The 19,769-nt window shown below is 46.2% G+C and overlaps 1 protein-coding gene across 9 annotated transcripts in view; it reads left to right on the forward strand.

Annotated features, from left to right (window-relative positions):
* sema6d (semaphorin 6D) overlaps window positions 1–19,769 on the forward strand; it is a 284,007-nt gene that overhangs the window by 222,904 nt on the left and 41,334 nt on the right. For 3 of the 9 annotated variants that reach the window (XM_069910615.1, XM_069910618.1, XM_069910617.1), the window contains exon 1: window positions 11,810–12,033. The exons of 3 other annotated variants lie outside the window; for them this stretch is intronic. In XM_069910615.1, the coding sequence (XP_069766716.1) occupies window positions 11,828–12,033 (206 nt within the window). In that variant the 5' untranslated portion in view covers window positions 11,810–11,827. Of the gene's footprint in view, window positions 1–11,809; window positions 12,034–12,242; window positions 12,409–12,695; window positions 12,955–19,769 lie in introns of those variants that run through there. 3 more of the 9 variants (XM_069910622.1, XM_069910624.1, XM_069910623.1) reach the window with 3 other exon arrangements.

A 19,769-nucleotide genomic window follows, 5' to 3' on the forward strand; every position in this document is an offset into this window, starting at 1 on the left:
TCAAGGGAGCAGGGCATTTCAGGTCATTCGATCTAAATGATGAAATCCAGATCTTCACATTCGAGCCCCGAAGATGATTAGTCTCAGCAGTGGCTTAGGACCATGATGATTCCACTCCTCAAAATAAACCAGTGAAATTGTTCTCAGCCAAAGGGTAAATGTTACAGTATCCAAAGACTCGCTTGGAATACAAGTTGCAGTATGTCCCATCAACCAATACAAGTTCCACTTCCCAGTTCAGTGTCCTGGTTAGGAGTGGTCTTGTGTGAAAACTCAAAGCCCCTATTCCTATCCCGGGACACTGAATGGCCAATTTACTGGGATGCAAGTGTGTAAGTGGCTTTTAGAAACACAAGTAGTCAATGCTCTAGAAAACTAGAGAAACACAAGAACAGAAGATGTTGGAATCTTGAATGAACAAAGTGAAGCTGGAGGATCTCAACAAGTCAGACAGCATCTGTGGAGAGAAATGACCTGATTGACAATCTGACCCACTGAGTCCCTTTTTTCACAGGGGTCAGTGGTGTTGTTAGTAATGTGTCAAGAACACATTTCAGTTTCTTTAAATCCAAACTGATAGCTGGATGTCCAAATTTCCAGACTGAACACATGGGCCAAAGGTCCTAACTTCTGTGTTGAAGAATGCCATGAGTACAAATGCAGGAATGGTCTCTCTGTCATCAACTTCCAGAAGGTGGATCTCATAATCTACAATATGACCGCGAACGTGCTGAACAGTTTTAAAAGACATGATTCTGGTGGTTCTCCTACCTTATTACTAGGAAAGGCAGTTGCCAAATAATGAGGTTGCACGCTGTTACTTCCCAAGCAGTGGAAAGATGGATGGGATATACATTTGCGGAATGAGCAATCGATGAATGATGAAAATAGTATTGATTTATAGATAAGTAATATAGTAAATCCACAAGTGTACAAACTTAAAGGAGATCTTTTAGTTCTGAGAATATTTAAAGGAATACCACTGTTAACTTCTGGTGATTATAGACCAGCTGATGTTACCAGTTTATCTTTCTGCCAATTTAGCAAAAGATTTTAAATAACTTCAAAATTCAGATTTATTGTCAGAGTCCATACATGACCATCCCGAGATTCTTTTTCTTCCAGGCCAGGGCGTTCTACTTAAGTACAAACAAGCTGACTGTGCAAGTCAGAAAAGAATAAATAGTGTGCAAAATAAGAATAATTCAATGAGTCTCTGACTGAGTTTGTTGTTCAGGTGTTTGGATGCTGGAGGGGTGATGGTGGACTTAATGTCTTGCGACGCTACCAAAATGATAGAGCAAGCGATTGGTTTCTCTTTTTAAAGAAAAGATAAGCTCAGAATCCTCCATGTACACTGATTCAAATTCTTGCAGAAATGGGATGAAAGCAAAGGTGGGTTATTATTTTTCAGCAAAAGCTATACCTGTTGTTCATTCAACACAAGATGTGCAACTGTTGTTGATAAATCTACAGGGGGGGGGGGGGGGGAATAGACCTGACAGTATAACACCAGTAAGTGGCCTAAAGCAAATAAAACACATTGAAATGTATCATCAATAATACAACACAGACAGAAAATGATTTAGAAATCGAACAGCACAGTCCTTCAATGTTATCAATATTTAAAATCAAGATATATAGCCCAAATTGACATTCCCCCATTACGATGAAAAGATCGTTCGTGTGCAAAGATCCATTATTATTTTCAGGTAATGCTTAAAGATAATCAATTTTATGCCATTTCTAGTTATAGCTGTTTGATGTTTTAATATGGTGTAAAATACAGGGAGAAAAATCAATGTCGATCCATCTGAAATCACCACACAAGTTCGTCAGTCATATATAGTTTAAAAAGGGCTGCAGGAGTTTTATCGCCTTCTGTGTCGTTGGGAGGGAACTGTTTTCTTTCATCAATGCTATCCATTTATTTACATTTTAAGAGACAAAATGATGTCAATAATATGGTGAAGCTTTGAGGAATAAATAAAGAAGAGTCTTATATAGTCCTAATCTAGAATTACTTGAGACTATGATGTCATCCTACTTCTCTTTCACCTTCCAGTGGTGCCATTATACATTTGGTCCTTTTGATAATTTTCGACTAGAAATATATTAAAGTAAGGCTGCTTTTAACACCAAGAGAAACAAAAGTTTAAAAGCTTTCAGACTTTAGGTAGTTACATACTAATGTTTGAATAGAAGATATTCCCTGTAGACTGTAAATAATAAATTACTGTCAAGCCAGTCAAAAAACATTATACACCCTTTGTGTTAGAAAGCCTTTGATCCTCATACTGGTTGTTCATACATAGATACAAGGAAGGGCAATCTGTAAGTCAGCAGGCCCCTTAAAGGCTGCAAGTAGTGAAGGCTGTGTCTGAATGGAAACCATGACGCAACGAATCTTCTTATCCAGGTAGAAGTGAACTTGAAAGGAAATAAAGTAATGCATTGAATCATATTGTAGAGAGCATAACTTAATTTTCACATGTGAAATATGCTCAAAAATCTTTCAGAAGTATGGAATTATTTCCTCAGCTGAGTATCGTTTGCCATAGTACAGAAAAGCCCCTGGTATCGGGACCTATAGGGTGTAGTAGATGCCAGATCATTGTATTTTCCAGTTGCTTGAGACTTGCTCTTACAATACCTAACTAATACATCTGCATTAAGAATAAACAGTTTAAAAGACAAAAATACTACACTGTACTTACACTGAACAAACTTTATTTGCATGAATGTATAATCCTTAAAGCTTTTTACTTTATTTTCAGTCACATTCTTTGAAAACATTTAACTATCGCTGCATCTGCAGGTTCCGTCTCTCCACGGAGCCACCCAAAAGATAAACAATAACATTATAGATAATTAACCCCTATCCCTCCCCCAAGTTTACAGATAAATCTATACAAATAAATAAATATTGTTTCATGAATATGAGAGTTTTGGATGGTTAGCGTGAGCAGTTCCTTTGGTCGTTCTCATTGTCCGTGGGAAGAAGCTGCTCCTCAGCTTGGTGGTGCAGGCTCTGATCCTCCTGTATCTCTTCCCCGACAGGAGCAGCTGAAAGATGCTGTGTGCAGGGTGGAAGGGGACAGTTTACTTTCTTACTTTGAGTGGATTCCCTTCATTAATTGTGCTGCTCTCATATCCAGTACATGAAAGAGTTTTATGTAGAAAACATTTTTCGACTATTGAAGTCATAATTCTAATGATCTTCACTGCTGTAATTTGGGAGATAAGGCATTGATTTTGAGCATGGCAGACTTCCACAAACAGAAATGCGATAATGTTCTTAGTTGTGTTGATTGGTCAGGATGTTGAGGGTTTTCCCCCCCACCCGCCAATCTCATCTTCAAAGTAATGCCGTAGGATCTTTGACATCCAGCTTGGAGAGACAGCAAGCATTGTTTCCACCTGATATCCACCTTTGTGAGACAGCGGGGCTTTGCTTTCATGTAAATCCAGAGGGAAGCAGCTGTATCTCTGCAGCACTTCCTGTACCCAAGTCTCAGAAATAGAACTGTAGAACTTCAATCCACACCTCCTCTATAATTCTTCAATTCAGTAACCCATTTCTTCGTGAAAACCTGTGGTAATGCCTTAATTTATTATTACTACTACATTGCCAGTCTCTGCTCTAAAATTGATTCCTTTATTGCTCAGTTCTGCTTGAGCTTCTCTTTTTGGTGCCGTTTAAGCTTTCCTCTGAGGATTCCTTGTTAGTGCTTCACTAAGAAATAACTGTAGGAATAGGTAAAGCAATGCCTCAAGTCATTCAACAGGATCAAGGCTGATCGACCTCAAACACTATTTTCCTCCACTATCCATGTAAATTTAAATTTAGACCAATGGCTAGAAGATCTATACTATTAAATTGGAAAGAGGTAAATCCTCCCACTGTTTTCCAATGGTTTACCCAAACTATATTATGTTTAAATTTAGAGAAAATTAGAAACTCTGTCTATGAATCCCCTTCTAAGTTTGAGTTAACCTGGCGACAATTTATTCAATATTTTCATTTGTGGTGAGTTGATCTGGCTCTGTTTTCTTTCTATGATTATGTATGATAATTGGGCTGTAAGATGAGATCGGAGTGATCGGCGTGGTTTAGCTATATCTGTAGGATTATTTTTGTTTTTTTTAATTCAGATTAGTTTTTTCTTTTTTGGGGTTTTTTTTTCTCTTTTTTCATATATTGTTATTAATTATATCTTTTTTTTTAGAGATAGTTCACACCCTAAACTGATCAAAAAAATTTTTTTTAGGATATATTTTTATTCTGTAATATTATTGTTTAATATCTCTGTATTAATTCATTACTTACTATGTATTTTTTTAATATCTCTTTGAACTGTATGTGTTTATAAATTATAATAATAATAAAAAGATTGAAAAAGAAAGAAAGAAATTTAGACCTACAACCCCCATATGTTTTGAAGGGTGGGAGGAAAACAGAGCACCCGGAGGAAACCCACGCAGACACAGGGGGAATGTAGAAACTCCTTAGTGCTGGATTTGAACTTGGGTCGCTGGTGTAACAGCGTTGCATTAACCACTACGTTAACCGTGCTGCCCTTATGCAAACTACTTGCTGAATTGCAAACTACCTTTAGGAAACGGTTTCCAATAATTTTATCTGCTCATTTTGTGTAGGATCGCTTTCGTGCTCCTCTCATTTTCGTTGCATCACCTGCTTTATTTATTATATTGTATTGCCATCGAACCAGAGAACACTACAGCAAAGAAACAGGCCCTTTGGCCCATCTAGACCATGATGGACTAGTCCCACTGACCTACACCTGAAGCACTGCTCTCCATACCCCTCCCATCCATGTCCCTATCCAAATTTTTCTTAAATGTTAAAATCAAGCCTGCATTCACCTTTTCAGTCGGCAGTTCATTGCACACTCTCACCACTCTGCCCTATTTTAATTATTAGTACCACAGCAATAATTGCTTTTAGATTTAGTGATTAAATTTTTACACACACACACACACACACAACACAAGAATATTATATCTATATGGTACTAAATCATCACTTGTGATTATAAGATACCTTTGCCATTTCACAGCTTGACAGTATTTCAAATGTTTTTCCTGCTCTTTCCTTCTAAGGTAGAAGGAAGCCATTTGGCCCAAGAAATCAATGCCAACTCCAACATCCTTGAGTTAGGGTGAATGGCGCTGAGAAGCCACATATTTTGCCTACTGTGCCATGATCTGCCTCATTCGCTTATTGAGACACCGCACAGAAACGGGCCCCTTGGCCCACCCTGCCTGATCCAGTACCCTACTACACTTACCCCACACACCAGCACTCGTTCAGTAGCCCTCCCTGCCTTGGCAATTCAAGTGGAAATCTCAGTACTTCTTAAATGTTATTATATTTTCTACCTTCATCACCCCTCCAGATTCCAACCAATTTCTGAGGGAAAAAGTTCTTCCTCAGTCCCCTCCAATTTCTTACACATTCCCTTGATCTCAGCCCTCTTGCTTTCGACACTGCCTGGCCTTGAAAATGGATTCACATTCCTAGGAGCAGAGATGGGTTTCTTCATCCCTCCAGCAGGACTCCTAGAGAGTCCGGTGAACAAGTAAGAACAAATCGAGATCAGCTGACGTGGTTTCCATAGGTGAATGTTTTGTTGAGTTACAAATACATGAAAAATTAGTAATTTAACAACAATGTCATTGTGAAAGTCTACCATGACTTAATGGGTAGTACTTTCAACTCTGAGTCAGAAGTCTGAGTTCAAGAAGCTTAAGCATAGAAATCTAGACAGGAACTCCCAAAGGGTAACTGGGGGAGGACTGTACTGTTGTTGTTGGGGTTCTGTATTTCAGATGTTAAGTTAATCTGAGGCCCCGTTAGTTATATCACTATCCAACAGGTGCAGCCAAGTCTTCTCTGATGAGCTGGCTAATCTTTCTTCTTCAATTACGATCACTTAATATCAGGCCACAATCATATCACTGTTGATTGAGACCATCTCTTGCAAACTCAAGAGGGAAGAGGACGTCCACCCTTTCAAACCTGTTCTATCACTTCAATTAGATCATGATGTCATTAATTTTTGTTCTAAATCTTTTGATGGTCTTAAATGACAAGAATCCAAATTCAAGGGCTCTTTTACAGCATTCTCGGAGCGATTCAACAGAACTCAGGATCTCTACAATATGAGAAGCTTGCTCTTGAAAATGCTGGCTATTTAAAGAGGAAGGAGATGTATTTTGGAGAAGATTAAGAATTGAAGTTCTCTGAAGTTCTGCGCTGAAGAGGAGGTGAAAGAAAACTGGGGCAGATCAACCAGGGATGGTGGAGCAGGGAAGGGGGAGCTGAGCGGCTGCCTCTGTTCCAAGTATCATGATTTGCTTCTGTATCTCATCTTCAGCCATGCCACAGCCCCCTAAAATGTGGAGCCCAGAAATGCCTCTGTATCCTTCTGCTTCTGTAGTCTGGCTCTATGAGAGTTGAGAATAACTTTATGGCTTTTTTTTCACCAATACTTATTGTGGTCTGTACAATGTATCAGTAGTTTGTGCTGCTGTCTCACCACTCTGTGTGACCTGGGTTCAATCCTGCCCTTTAGCGCTATCTTTGTGGAGTTTGCATGTTCTCCCTGTGACCATGTGAATTTCCACTGGGTGCTCTACTTTCCTCCCACATTCCAGAGATGTACAGTAGGTTCATTGGGTCCTGTAAATAATCCCATGGTGCAATTGGATGAATGGGCATATAAGAGAGATTAAGATGAGAAATGTAGGGAAATAGAAATGCCGGAAGCCAACAAGAGTCCTACGGGCCAAAAGGTCTCTGTAGGTGTCAGAATGAGTAATAAATACTTGTCTAGGAATCCACAACTTTAAAGATTTGTGCTGAGAATCACTGAGGTGTCTCTGCCCTGTCGTCCTCTTTGGACTGAGGATTCTTTTTCCATTCACGTAATCTCAATTAGATGACCTCATGAGTCAAGGCACAGCCATTCACATCAGGCCTCACTCCTGTCATCATAACTTCACAATCAGCGAATCAGTGCTGAGGGATCGACATCATCAGGAGCTCTGCCATTTCCTTCAAGCACACAAACCTTCGAACTTAAAGCAAGTCAAAGGGAACATACAGAAGCACTGTTCATTCTTAGGCTATTTTGGATCTCCCCACCCCCCCCCACCCCCAAAACATTTCTAATTAGACTTCCTCCTCTAAAGGGGCAACTGCACTTTAGTCTTGCATTGTGGTGCAGAGAAACTAGTGCAATTGGAATCAAAGGAGAAACAACTGTTAAAGATGGCCAGCTCATAGGTTCATCATCAAAAAGTAGGGGGGGGGGGGGAGTTAAAAAGAAATCAAGCATTAATAGTGGAATTAAACAAACTGAACCATCAAGAGAAGAATGTTAATACAAGGAAATCTTAAAAAGGAGAAATAAAAATGTAGTGGACACCTGAACTGGAGTGAGAGCAGAAATGTGCATTAAAACAGACTCTGGAAATCAGTACAAGCTTGTGCAGAGCTGGCTCAGGAAAGTGATTTTCCTCTCCTTGAGATGCAGCCACTCAAAAAGAATAGAAGGTCATCTGGTCAGGGTTCACTGTGAAGAGCAGTGGGATTAGCGAATTGCAACTGCAAATTAATCTTGGTATCTTTATCCACAGTATCATTCTCTCCCAGATCATTATATTTGCCGTTGATCCAATCCATCGGTAATCATTTTAAGAAATCCCTTTTATTGGCAGTTGCCCTTGAGGCAAAAAGTCAGGCTGGCCGAACACTGGGATGTCTCCAAGCTCTTAGATGTTGTAAGCAAGTAGTAGGCTTTGTATAGTTCTCATTCATCCAACAAGGCCAGTGCCAACACAATGTTGCAGCATTTTTGTGATCTCGCCTCTTTGCAGCTGTGCACCACTGCCATGAGGAAAATAAATTGGTCTTGGGTGATTGCTTGTTTCCTCTTGACCACATTTAGAAATCAAACAAAATGATACTGAAATTGTAAATGTGTATTTAAAATCAATGATTGTATTTGCCACAAAAACAGAATCAGAAGGACTCTCTTATGCAATGACGCAACTTGTTAAACGGGAGTGTATAGATTTCAAATCTATGAAGGTTTTTTTGTGCTCGAGGTGAATTAAACATACTTAAAATGATTCGAGAATCAATAATAGTTAACTCAATGCAAATCCCCTCTCCCCTTTGACTAATTTCTGGAAATTGGTGAATTTTGCAAGCCCCATTAAGCTTTAAATATGAGGCACCCTGAAAATGTATTGATCTTTCATTTGTTGGGTGTCCACAAAGGTGACACTTGTCGAATCTGCTGCCTTCATCTGATTAACAACAAATGTTATCAGCTGACGTTATAATTAATCACTTTCTACGTATCATTATGCGGCGTGCAGTAAAAGTTTTTTTAAAAAGCCTTGGCCTCTCCCTTGTGTGCAGGATATGGTAGCTGATTAAATATGTGAAAACATTAGAAATCCATTTAGAGAGGGAAAAAAATGATTTTGAAACCATCCGTGGCTTGTAAACTGATAAAGACAGAGAGTGCTGCCAATGCAGGGAGGTGACTGCCAATGGCGTTAAGCCTGTATCTGTGAAACAAATGGGACACAGGAAAGAAGAAACCTCAGGACTGGGGAAAAGAAGAAACCTCAGCACTGGGGGAAAGAAGAAACCTCAGCACTGGGGGAAAGAAGAAACCTCAGCACTGGGGGAAAGCAGAAACCTCAGCACTGGGGGAAAGCAGAAACCTCAGCACTGGGGGAAAGCAGAAACCTCAGCACTGGGGGAAGAAGAAACCTCAGCACTGGGGGAAAGAAGAAACCTCAGCACTGGGGGAAAGAAGAAACCTCAGCACTGGGGGAAAGAAGAAACCTCAGGACTGGGGGAAAGAAGAAACCTCAGCACTGGGGGAAAGAAGAAACCTCAGCACTGGGGGAAAGAAGAAACCTCAGCACTGGGGAAAAGAAGAAACCTCAGCACTGGGGGAAAGAAGAAACCTCAGCACTGGGGGAAAGAAGAAACCTCAGCACTGGGGGAAAGAAGTAACCTCAGCACTGGGGGAAAGAAGAAACCTCAGCACTGGGGGAAAGAAGAAACCTCAGCACTGGGGGAAAGAAGTAACCTCAGCACTGGGGGAAAGAAGAAACCTCAGCACTGGGGGAAAGAAGAAACCTCAGCACTGGGGGAAAGAAGAAACCTCAGCACTGGGGGAAAGAAGAAACCTCAGCACTGGGGGAAAGAAGAAACCTCAGCACTGGGGGAAAGAAGAAACCTCAGCACTGGGGGAAAGAAGAAACCTCAGCACTGGGGGAAAGAAGAAACCTCAGCACTGGGGGAAAGAAGAAACCTCAGCACTGGGGGAAAGAAGAAACCTCAGCACTGGGGGAAAGAAGAAACCTCAGCACTGGGGGAAAGAAGAAACCTCAGCACTGGGGGAAAGAAGAAACCTCAGCACTGGGGGAAAGAAGAAACCTCAGCACTGGGGGAAAGAAGAAACCTCAGCACTGGGGGAAAGAAGAAACCTCAGCACTGGGGGAAAGAAGAAACCTCAGCACTGGGGGAAAGAAGAAACCTCAGCACTGGGGGAAAGAAGAAACCTCAGCACTGGGGGAAAGAAGAAACCTCAGCACTGGGGGAAAGAAGAAACCTCAGCACTGGGGGAAAGAAGAAACCTCAGCACTGGGGGAAAGAAGAAACCTCAGCACTGGGGGAAAGAAGAAACCTCAGCACTGGGGGAAAGAAGAAACCTCAGCACTGGGGGAAAGAAGAAACCTCAGCACTGGGGGAAAGAAGAAACCTCAGCACTGGGGGAAAGAAGAAACCTCAGCACTGGGGGAAAGAAGAAACCTCAGCACTGGGGAAAGAAGAAACCTCAGCACTGGGGGAAAGAAGAAACCTCAGCACTGGGGGAAAGAAGAAACCTCAGCACTGGGGGAAAGAAGAAACCTCAGCACTGGGGGAAAGAAGAAACCTCAGCACTGGGGGAAAGAAGAAACCTCAGCACTGGGGGAAAGAAGAAACCTCAGCACTGGGGGAAAGAAGAAACCTCAGCACTGGGGGAAAGAAGAAACCTCAGCACTGGGGGAAAGAAGAAACCTCAGCACTGGGGGAAAGAAGAAACCTCAGCACTGGGGGAAAGAAGAAACCTCAGCACTGGGGAAAGAAGAAACCTCAGCACTGGGGGAAAGAAGAAACCTCAGCACTGGGGGAAAGAAGAAACCTCAGCACTGGGGGAAAGAAGAAACCTCAGCACTGGGGGAAAGAAGAAACCTCAGCACTGGGGGAAAGAAGAAACCTCAGCACTGGGGGAAAGAAGAAACCTCAGCACTGGGGGAAAGAAGAAACCTCAGCACTGGGGGAAAGAAGAAACCTCAGCACTGGGGGAAAGAAGAAACCTCAGCACTGGGGGAAAGAAGAAACCTCAGCACTGGGGGAAAGAAGAAACCTCAGCACTGGGGGAAAGAAGAAACCTCAGCACTGGGGGAAAGAAGAAACCTCAGCACTGGGGGAAAGAAGAAACCTCAGCACTGGGGGAAAGAAGAAACCTCAGCACTGGGGGAAAGAAGAAACCTCAGCACTGGGGGAAAGAAGAAACCTCAGCACTGGGGGAAAGAAGAAACCTCAGCACTGGGGGAAAGAAGAAACCTCAGCACTGGGGGAAAGAAGAAACCTCAGCACTGGGGGAAAGAAGAAACCTCAGCACTGGGGGAAAGAAGAAACCTCAGCACTGGGGGAAAGAAGAAACCTCAGCACTGGGGGAAAGAAGAAACCTCAGCACTGGGGGAAAGAAGAAACCTCAGCACTGGGGGAAAGAAGAAACCTCAGCACTGGGGGAAAGAAGAAACCTCAGCACTGGGGGAAAGAAGAAACCTCAGCACTGGGGGAAAGAAGAAACCTCAGCACTGGGGGAAAGAAGAAACCTCAGCACTGGGGGAAAGAAGAAACCTCAGCACTGGGGGAAAGAAGAAACCTCAGCACTGGGGGAAAGAAGAAACCTCAGCACTGGGGGAAAGAAGAAACCTCAGCACTGGGGGAAAGAAGAAACCTCAGCACTGGGGGAAAGAAGAAACCTCAGCACTGGGGGAAAGAAGAAACCTCAGCACTGGGGGAAAGAAGAAACCTCAGCACTGGGGGAAAGAAGAAACCTCAGCACTGGGGGAAAGAAGAAACCTCAGCACTGGGGGAAAGAAGAAACCTCAGCACTGGGGGAAAGAAGAAACCTCAGCACTGGGGAAAGAAGAAACCTCAGCACTGGGGGAAAGAAGAAACCTCAGCACTGGGGGAAAGAAGAAACCTCAGCACTGGGGGAAAGAAGAAACCTCAGCACTGGGGGAAAGAAGAAACCTCAGCACTGGGGGAAAGAAGAAACCTCAGCACTGGGGGAAAGAAGAAACCTCAGCACTGGGGGAAAGAAGAAACCTCAGCACTGGGGGAAAGAAGAAACCTCAGCACTGGGGGAAAGAAGAAACCTCAGCACTGGGGGAAAGAAGAAACCTCAGCACTGGGGGAAAGAAGAAACCTCAGGACTGGGGGAAAGAAGAAACCTCAGCACTGGGGAAAGAAGAAACCTCAGGACTGGGGGAAAGAAGAAACCTCAGCACTGGAGCGGGCTGTCTCAAACTGTGATATTTGCTGCGATCCAACATAAAATGTTGCCCAACAGCCAGTTATTTTATTCGCAAAAGTTAATTAGGCTTTTGATGAAGGCGGGGGGGGGGGGGAACTGTGCTGAGTACGAAGTGATCCACGGTGGCTGAGAATGTGTTTAGACCTACAGAAAGATTGATTGCGGAAAAGCTCAGTGAGAGAATGGGTTGGGGAGCAAGCTTGAAAGTGCAAGCAGGCTTCCAGTTCTTGGCACTGGCGAACGAGTCCAAGAGAGGGGGAAACTTCGATCAATACGACCCTCGAAGCAGCGCAGAAGAGGCGCCGAGGGGGTGCAATACAGGCAACAATAATCCCGAGCTGCGTTTAACTCCTGTCGGTTCCCCTGAAAGATGCAACTCCGTTCCAAGGTTTGGTAACGAGCCTATTTGAGGTTTGAGGCCAGGAAGGGGTCAGTGAGAGCAGGAGGCCCTAGTGTCGGCAGCCAGGGAACAGCAGGCAGGGGAGGAGGTGGGGGGGGGGGGCGATGGGGGCTGCTCGCGTCTTCAGCTTGAAGTGCAGGGCTGGAGATCGAGGGGTGGGTGGGACCTCACTTGGCCGATGCAGCCCTTATTGGTAGGCGGCTCTCTCGCTGCATTGACTTCGCCTGGATCGGATTACACCATTCACCGTGTATCAGTTTGTTTTTCTCCCGGCGTGTCCCCGACTTGAAGGTGGGGGGGGAGTTGAGCGCTTGTTCCGCGGATAGTTTGCAGGCAACACAATAACCAGGGCGGACGGAGGAGGTAAGCCACTGGGTGGTGAAGTCCCACTTTAATGCATGGTGTCGGGCAAAAGTGAGCGCGGTCCGTCCGACCCAGGGAGGTGCGGAAATAGCACTTCAGCTACTATTTTTACTCGCTGTCTTTCGCGAATTGAGTTGTCCTTGGAGTGTTTGGAAAGTCAATCAGTTAACGTGAGCTACTGGAAGTTACAGGCGGAGTTTGGGGGGTGGGGGGGGGGGGAACGGGACGTGTTTGTTTGTTTATATATGCGATGGTCAGGGGGGGCTGGCTTGATATTTGATCGCTGCGCCTGGGGGGCTCCAGTCAAGTCCCCGCGACGGTGGAGAGCAAGCCCACTTCAGACCAGCTGGGTGCAAACAACAGTGACCTGCCCTGAAGACTTGAGGAGGAGGAAACCGAAGAACTGAGACGAAAAGCTGTCCTGAACAATGGACTCTGTGAACCTGAAGGCTCTTGGCGTTTGAACACAGCGAAAGAATCTGGCAAACGTCTTTCTCCATTGCTACTAACAAAGGTGGACGAAATGAAGTAAAGCTTGTGCTGACAGTTGGGTATACCCTTTCCAAAGTTTCATCTGCTCCCAAGAATGAAATGTCCATCTCAGGAATAAGAGCTGGAGCACTTCAGAAATCTGTTTGCCAGTAAAGTTCGTGGTGGCTCCACGTTCGAAGGACTCTTGCATTGTGCCCACCTCCTCAGATTCTGCTTGGAATGTCCCCCTGTCTCTCCCTCTTCCCTCCCCCTCCCCCGTCTCTCCCTCTTCCCTTCCCCCCCCCCACCCCCGACTCTCCCTCTTCCCTTCCCCCCCACCCCCGACTCTCCCTCTTTCCTTCCCCCACCACCCCCGTCTCTCCCTCTTCCCACCCCCCTGTCTCTCCCTCTTCCCTCCCCCCTGTCTCTCCCTCTTCCCTCCCGCCTGTCTCTCCCTCTTCCCTCCCGCCTGTCTCTCCCACTTCCCTCCCGCCTGTCTCTCCCTCTTCCCTCCCCCCCCCCCGTCTCTCCCTCTTCCCTCCCCCCCCTCTCCCTCTTCCCTCCCCCGTCTCTCCCTCTTCCCTCCCCCCCTCTCCCTCTTCCCTCCCCCGACTCTCCCTCTTCCCTCCCCCGTCTCTCCCTCTTCCCTCCCCCGTCTCTCCCTCTTCCCTCCCCCGTCTCTCCCTCTTCCCTCCCCCGTCTCTCCCTCTTCCCTCCCCCGTCTCTCCCTCTTCCCTCCCCCGTCTCTCCCTCTTCCCTCCCCCGTCTCTCCCTCTTCCCTCCCCCGTCTCTCCCTCTTCCCTCCCCCTGTCTCTCCCTCTTCCCTCCCCCGTCTCTCCCTCTTCCCTCCCCCGTCTCTCCCTCTTCCCTCCCCCTGTCTCTCCCTCTTCCCTCCCCCGTCTCTCCCTCTTCCCTCCCCGTCTCTCCCTCTTCCCTCCCCCGTCTCTCCCTCTTCCCTCCCCCGTCTCTCCCTCTTCCCTCCCCCGTCTCTCCCTCTTCCCTCCCCCGTCTCTCCCTCTTCCCTCCCCCTGTCTCTCCCTCTTCCCTCCCCCTGTCTCTCCCTCTTCCCTCCCCCTGTCACTCCCTCTTCCCTCTCCCTATCTCTCCCTCTTTTCCCCCGTCCCTCTTTTCCCCCGTCCCTCTTTTCCCCCGTCCCTCTTTTCCCCGTCCCTCTTTTCCCCCGTCCCTCTTTTCCCCCGTCCCTCTTTTCCCCCGTCCCTCTTTTCCCCCGTCCCTCTTTTCCCCCGTCCCTCTTTTCCCCCGTCCCTCTTTTCCCCCGTCCCTCTTTTCCCCCGTCCCTCTTTTCCCCCGTCCCTCTTTTCCCCCGTCCCTCTTTTCCCCCGTCCCTCTTTTCCCCCGTCCCTCTTTTCCCCGTCCCTCTTTTCCCCGTCCCTCTTTTCCCCGTCCCTCTTTTCCCCCGTCCCTCTTTTCCCCCGTCCCTCTTTTCCCCCGTCCCTCTTTTCCCCCGTCCCTCTTTTCCCCGTCCCTCTTTTCCCCCGTCCCTCTTTTCCCCCGTCCCTCTTTTCCCCCGTCCCTCTTTTCCCCCGTCCCTCTTTTCCCCCGTCCCTCTTTCCCCCCGTCCCTCTTTCCCCCCGTCCCTCTTTCCCCCGTCCCTCTTTCCCCCGTCCCTCTTTCCCCCGTCCCTCTTTCCCCCGTCCCTCTTTCCCCCCGTCCCTCTTTCCCCCCGTCCCTCTTTCCCCCCGTCCCTCTTTCCCCCCGTCCCTCTTTCCCCCCGTCCCTCTTTCCCCCCGTCCCTCTTTCCCCCCGTCCCTCTTTCCCCCCGTCCCTCTTTCCCCCGTCCCTCTTTCCCCCGTCCCTCTTTCCCCCCGTCCCTCTTTCCCCCCGTCCCTCTTTCCCCCCGTCCCTCTTTCCCCCCGTCCCTCTTTTCCCCCCGTCCCTCCTTTTCCCCCGTCCCTCCTTTTCCCCCCGTCCCTCCTTTTCCCCCGTCCCTCCTTTTCCCCCGTCCCTCCTTTTCCCCCGTCCCTCCTTTTCCCCCGTCCCTCCTTTTCCCCCCGTCCCTCCTTTTCCCCCCGTCCCTCCTTTTCCCCCCGTCCCTCCTTTTCCCCCGTCCCTCTTTTCCCCCGTCCCTCTTTTCCCCCGTCCCTCTTTTCCCCCGTCCCTCTTTTCCCCCGTCCCTCTTTTCCCCGTCCCTCTTTTCCCCGTCCCTCTTTTCCCCGTCCCTCTTTTCCCCGTCCCTCTTTTCCCCCGTCCCTCTTTTCCCCCGTCCCTCTTTTCCCCCGTCCCTCTTTTCCCCGTCCCTCTTTTCCCCCGTCCCTCTTTTCCCCCGTCCCTCTTTTCCCCCGTCCCTCTTTCCCCCCGTCCCTCTTTCCCCCCGTCCCTCTTTCCCCCGTCCCTCTTTCCCCCGTCCCTCTTTCCCCCGTCCCTCTTTCCCCCCGTCCCTCTTTCCCCCCGTCCCTCTTTCCCCCCGTCCCTCTTTCCCCCGTCCCTCTTTCCCCCCGTCCCTCTTTCCCCCCGTCCCTCTTTCCCCCCGTCCCTCTTTCCCCCGTCCCTCTTTCCCCCGTCCCTCTTTCCCCCCGTCCCTCTTTCCCCCCCGTCCCTCTTTCCCCCGTCCCTCTTTCCCCCGTCCCTCTTTCCCCCCGTCCCCTCTTTCCCCCCCGTCCCTCTTTCCCCCCGTCCCTCTTTCCCCCCGTCCCTCTTTCCCCCGTCCCTCCTTTTCCCCCGTCCCTCCTTTTCCCCCGTCCCTCCTTTTCCCCCGTCCCTCCTTTTCCCCCGTCCCTCCTTTTCCCCCGTCCCTCCTTTTCCCCCCGTCCCTCCTTTTCCCCCCGTCCCTCCTTTTCCCCCCGTCCCTCCTTTTCCCCGTCCCTCCTTTCCCCCCGTCCCTCCTTTCCCCCCGTCCCTCCTTTTCCCCCGTCCCTCCTTTTCCCCCCGTCCCTCCTTTTCCCCCCGTCCCTCCTTTTCCCCCCTCCCCAAATGTTGACTCTGTTCCCTTTGCTCTTTCATCCAGCACCAACCCCAGGTCCAAAGTGCAAGGAGTCTATCGAGCCCAGTGGTTCTCAGCCTTTTTCTTTCCACTCACATTCCACTTTAAGAAATCCCTCTGCCATCGGTGATTGGTAAGGGATTGCTTAAGGTGGGATGTGAGTGGGAAGGTCAAGAACCACCGTTCTAGACCCAATTGTTACTGAAATATTTTGCATGAGAAAATTGGACATTGGCCCATTTCCTGTGGAGTTATGAAACCGTCCACATAACGAGTCAATTAGGGACAATTAAAAAGTGGTTTTCCAATTTTTTCCTTCCCACTCACATACCACCCAAAGCAATGTCTTACTAATCACAGAGCATAGGGATTTCTTAAGGTGGTGTGTGAGTGGAAAGAAAAAGGTTGAGAACCACTGCAATGAGTTCTCAAGCCACTTTAACCCAGTGACACATTCATAAGCACCCCCTTCCCCCCCCCCCCCCCCACCGGGGCATTTCCTTGTCACACACAGGTCTGTGTATTTATTCTCAAACGTATGTTTCATTCATTGTATATACCAAAAAAAACCAAGTTCAGGGGCTATACTGTGGTAACTGGCGATTGAGCAGTTTGCATTTGCAAATGGTATCTAAAGTTTGAGTCAAGTGTAAAATAATTTGTATCAGCTTTATTCTGACACTCACTGACTGTGGTGGTAGTGGAGATGATTTGCTCTTTCCAAAGGGAATTGCATAGGCTCTGGAGACCCAATACCTTTGCAGATTATGATCTCTTTTAGGATCTAGCATTGACCTCGTGGGCCAAATGGTTACCTTTTGTCTGGAAAAATACAAGCAGTCCAGCTTCTCTTATTCAATGTTTTGTTTTCTGCATATGTGTGTTGAGCATTAACTGGTATCCCTAGGTATTTAGAATTGTTTGGAAAGTTAAGCACAGGACTTGTGTATTTCTGGAAAAATATAGATTCAAGAGGTGTGTCCAAAAGGTCCTAGTGCTTGTTGAGTTTTCTTGTTCAGGCTGGTCATTCAAATTGAACTTTAGTTCACCTTTTGTTTAAACTACTGAACTGATTGAAGGGCAGGATTTAAAAAAAAGCTTCCATTCATCCAGCTAGCATTACTTTGAATAGTTGCAAGGCATGTAACATTATGACCTTTCTAGTATTCACAACTCGCAATATCCTTTGATATAAAGAGAACTATATTTGATACTGACATGAATTATGTAGGAAAAAATGTACTCATTTACAACAATGAAGATAATTGGAAGACTTGGAACCTTGTTGAACTTTTACACACCTTCCATCAAGTTACTATTTGTGAATGCAAATTTATAAATGGTTCAATATCCAATAAAACTACATCTTGGCAAAAATGATAAGATATCTTAATGTACTTATGGAAGGTTTTGAAGTGTTGGTTATTCTTTTTCAAAGATCTGAATGAAAAATATCAAAAAAAGCAATCAGATGGCAGGTGCTCCACTTGTACTCCCTCGAGCACTGAAATGAACAATTTAAGGAAAATTATAATGCACCCCATGTAATTCAGTTGATAAAGGAAATGTGACAAATCATTCAGTCTGCAGTTTTGAGATTTTGAATGAGACAAAACTGGGATGAAATGCACCAATTATTATTTCAGTTGACCTAAACATATCCATAATTGCACCAGACATCGTGAACGAACGTGTAGTGCAACTTCCGAGCATCCTTCACACTAGCTTTATTGAGTAAAATTTTAAAGCCAACTAGATGTTAGATTTAGATTGAGATTTCAGATTTATTGACAGTACATAGATGACATCACATATAACCCTGAGTGTCTTTTTCGTGCCAGCAAAGCAGAATTACCATTTATTGGTAATGCAAAAAACAGAACTCAACATAAAGATGTCAACAAACTGACTGTGCAATACAGAGAGGAAAAAAATCAATAAAGTGCAAGAGAGTCCTTAAATGAGTCCCTGATTGATTTTGTCATTGGGGAGTCTGATGGTGGAAGGGTAGCAGGTGTTCCTTAACTTGGTGGTGCGAGTCTTGTGGTACCGATACCTCTTTTCCTGATGGCAGCGGTGAGAACAGAGCGTGTGCTGGGTGGTGTGGATCCTTGATTGCTGCCGCTCTCCAACAGCAGCGTTCCCTGTAGATGTTCTGGATGGCGGGGAGCCTGTGATGCCCTCGTGCTGTGTTCACCTCCTTTTGCAGGGCCTTATGCTCACGAATATTGATGTCCCCATACCAATTACAGTCAGCACACTTTCTACCACCATTTGTAGAAATTTGCCAGGTTTCCGATGTCATTACGAAACCTCTGCAAACTCCTGAAGAAGTAGAGGTGCTGACATGCTTTCTTCACGATGCCATTAGCGTGTTGGGTCCAGGAAAGATCCTCTGATGTAGTGACTCCTAAGAACTTATTTCCTCAAGCCGTCCACCTCTCATTCCCCCAATGATCATTATGTACGATTAAGTAAGATTGATCAAAGATGCCTTGTAAAGGGATGGGAGACCATTCTGGCACTCAAAGCTCAGGCAGCTAAGGGCAGGGCAGTAACATAATTGCGCAAGAGGTCAGAATAAAAGGATGGGGGCCAGAAGAGGAGTGCAAACAAGAATAGGAATTTTAAGTGTGAGGTAGTACTTGTTAAACATTTGTTTGAGTCTGCTAGCATAGGTGATGGGTGAAAAAGATTTTGCATAGGTGTGAACAGCAGGATTTAAAATAAGACCATAAAAATGATCTTCTGGAGGAACTCAGTAGGCCATGCAGCCACAAAGGCGAAGAATGGATGGTATTTCTGGTTAGAACCCTTCATCAGATGAAGTCTTGACGAGAGTTCTAACTTGAATCATCGATCATTCTCTTTCTCTCACTGATGCTGCTTGACCCTGCTGAGTTTCTCCCGCAGATTTTTTTGTTGCTTCTGGTTCCAGCATCAGCGGTCTTTTGTGTCTCGGATTTAAAATGAGATGGTGTTTAAGAAAAGATCAAAGTGGGAATTTGGATTGTACTGAAATAGTGGCATTTAGAATAACTAACCTAAGGCTTGCAGCTCTTACCAGCGGATGAATGGAAACTCCACACAAAAAAAATTGTTGGATAAACTATAAAATGCCCACATCAAAATAGAACCCCTTAAGACATAGGAGCAGAGATAGGCTATTCAGCCCATTAAGTCTGCCCCACCATTTAATCATGAGCTGATCCATTTCCCCGCTGCCCAGCCTTCTCCCCTTAATCTTTGATGCTGCATCTAATCAAGAACCTATCAATCTCTGACTTAAATACACCCAGTGTCCCAGCCTCCACAACACAATTGCCTGTGGTTACAAATTCCACAGATTCACCACCCTCTGGTTGAAGGTATTCCTACACATCTCTGTTCTGAGCGGACACCCTTCAATCCTGAAATTGTGCCCTCTTGTCCTAGACTCTCTCCCACCATGGGAAACAACTTTTCTGAATCTACTCTGTCCATGCCTTCAACATTTGAAATCTTTCAATGTAATTCCACCCTCCACCCCCCCCCCCCCCCCCAATTCCAATGAATACAGGCCAAGTCTCCTCATATGATGGCCTTCTTTGCAAGAGGATTTGATTACAGGAGTAAAGAAGTTTGATTGTAATTGTATGAGGTCTTTGTGAGACTATACCTGGATTATTATGTACAATTAATCTTAATTCTGAACTTTAAACAAGATTTAAACTTACAACCACATTCATCTTCTGCAAATGAGAGAATCACTCTTCTATTTACTATCCAGAAATTTGGCTGAGGGGATTCATGTTTCCAAGTTTGTTGATGATATTAAACTAGGCAGGGTTGCGAGTTGAGATGAGGGTGTAAAGAGACTTCAGGAGTATGTGTAACCAAGAACATAGTGGAGGGTATGCCATGTGGGAAAAGAAATGTGCCAGAGTAAAATGGCCCATGAGTCTGTGCT

The sequence above is a fragment of the Narcine bancroftii genome, chromosome 14 (genome assembly GCF_036971445.1).
Source record: "Narcine bancroftii isolate sNarBan1 chromosome 14, sNarBan1.hap1, whole genome shotgun sequence".
NCBI lineage: Eukaryota > Metazoa > Chordata > Chondrichthyes > Torpediniformes > Narcinidae > Narcine > Narcine bancroftii.